We start from the raw sequence: 1,904 nt of genomic DNA, 5'->3' as shown, positions 1-1,904 counted from the left end.
AAAAAAAAAAAAAAAAAACCAAACCAAAACAAACCTACACATTTCATCTAACATGAAGAGGGGAGAGAGAGCCTTATTTCTTAGAATTCACTCTGAGGTCTTAGCTGGTATCTTCTATGAAGGAAGCACAGAATATACCACCCGGCTTTCCACCGGTCTGACTAGTAGTATACATTCGACAAGAAGGTATTAACTTTTAAATAATGCTCCAATTTAGTTCTCCCTCAACAGGCACCTATAGCCTCCTTGGCCTCATACGCAGTAAGCCTGGCCAGGCCAGTCACTGGGCACTCCTCACTTCATCTGTTCATTTTCTACCTGCTTACATCGCTGTGACTGAGCAAGAGATAAAAGGTTCACCTCTGCCCTGAAAAGCCCGTGTTGTCACCACCACTCTGCCTGCCAGGACTAGGGAAAGGGCACTGGCCTCACTCGCACAGGAAACGGGAGTGGAGTGCAAGGCCAAGAAAGAGATGAAGGTTCACCATCTTTTCAGGAAGAGGAGACCTTTTCCCCTGGGGCTGGCTCACTTTGTTTTCTCCAAAGGATAAATAAGGGATGTCAGGCATTGTGGTGCCATGCTAGAATGCGGAGGAAGGGACTGGAAAAATCACAAGTTCAAGGCCACTCTACAGTCCTCAGTGAATGTGAGGTCAGCCTAGACTACACGAGGCAGTCTCTCAACACCACACTAATTTTAAAAGGAGACTTCTTTGACTACTTGCACGAAAGAACTAAGGGTCTGGTAAAAGAATGAGGAAAGACTGTGCGGTAAAAAGGCGTTTCGGGTTAAGAAAGATACTACCATGGACATATGGACCTTTGGAGCTTAAAGATTATTTTGTTCTGTGAATCCTGCTACTGAAAGGAGAGGCGATTTTAATAATTTACTGAAGGCGATCCTGGTGGGTCCATCCTGTGATCTCAGTACTCCCAGAGGCGGAGGCAGAAAGACTGCCGCGAGTTCCAGATCAGCCTGGGATACCGAGTGAGAGAGCCCTGCCTCAACAACAATCCGACAATCGAAAGCAAGAGAAGTTTGTAAGGGGCTCGTGAAACAACTCATTACGGTCAGTGTTCCCCTTCGCAGGGAGATGTGTGGTTTGGACAGAGCCAGCTAATAAAGAGGGCCGGGGTCGAACTCAGACCACCTCCCCCGCCGACCACTGGAGAGACTCTCCCGCCCCGCCCAGAAACCTCAAGTTCCTCTAACCCCCACGATGGGTCCTCTCCCCGATACTTCTGGTCTTTCCCATCGTGCACTCTTACTTTCCAGAAGCTCCTCCAGTTCCCGGTCGGCTTCGACCCCAACACCGCAACCTTCCTCAGCAGCCGCCATCTTACTGCCTCCGACTTGCCGTAGGAGGTGGAACCACTGGCGCCACCACATGCCCCGCCCCAACCCCGCCCCCATGACTTGAGCAGCCAATAATATCGTTCTACCGTGCAGGACCGCCATTTTTAAAGGGACAGGAGACTGGGTTTGTTTTTGTTTTCGTTTTTTTTCTTGGGTTGGGACTCAAACCTAGGTTCTTGCACGTACTAAGCAAGCACTCCGCTACTGGAGCTACACAGCCACAGCGGTTTGCCTTGAACTAGATAGATTGAAGCTGGTTCAGAAATCGGGGTCTCCCTTCCCCGTCTCCACTTCCAAACTACTTGACCCATGAGGCCCAGTTGTATTGTGTGGGCGGGGCAGAAGGGGTGGGAGGGTTTATTGCGTTTTGTTTGTCCGATCTTTAACCTGGAATCGTTAATCTGGAGAGGTTTTGTTTTCAGGCAGGGTTTTCTAATCCTACTGTCTCCACCTCCCAAGGACAGAGATTACAGCACAGGGCTCAGCTAAAATATGGAGCTATTAAACGAGCAATTTTTCGCTTGAGACAGGATTGCCAAATTGAAGC

At 49.3% G+C, this 1,904-nt stretch overlaps 1 protein-coding gene across 1 annotated transcript in view; it reads right to left on the bottom strand.

Moving 5' to 3' along the window:
* Pex19 (peroxisomal biogenesis factor 19) overlaps window positions 1–1,375 on the bottom strand; it is an 8,354-nt gene extending 6,979 nt beyond the window's left edge. The window contains exons 1-2 of the mRNA XM_021167035.2: window positions 1,241–1,375; window positions 142–145 (exon numbers count right to left, since the gene is read on the bottom strand). Coding sequence (XP_021022694.1) covers window positions 142–145; window positions 1,241–1,339 — 103 coding nt within the window. The 5' untranslated portion in view covers window positions 1,340–1,375. The remainder of the gene's footprint in view (window positions 1–141; window positions 146–1,240) is intronic.
* Between the last annotated feature and the right edge of the window lie 529 nt (window positions 1,376–1,904).

This window comes from Mus caroli, chromosome 1 (assembly GCF_900094665.2).
Source record: "Mus caroli chromosome 1, CAROLI_EIJ_v1.1, whole genome shotgun sequence".
NCBI classification, from domain to species: Eukaryota; Metazoa; Chordata; class Mammalia; order Rodentia; family Muridae; genus Mus; species Mus caroli.
Note: the sequence above shows the minus strand (reverse complement) of the source record. Positions and strands in the feature narration are given on the sequence as shown.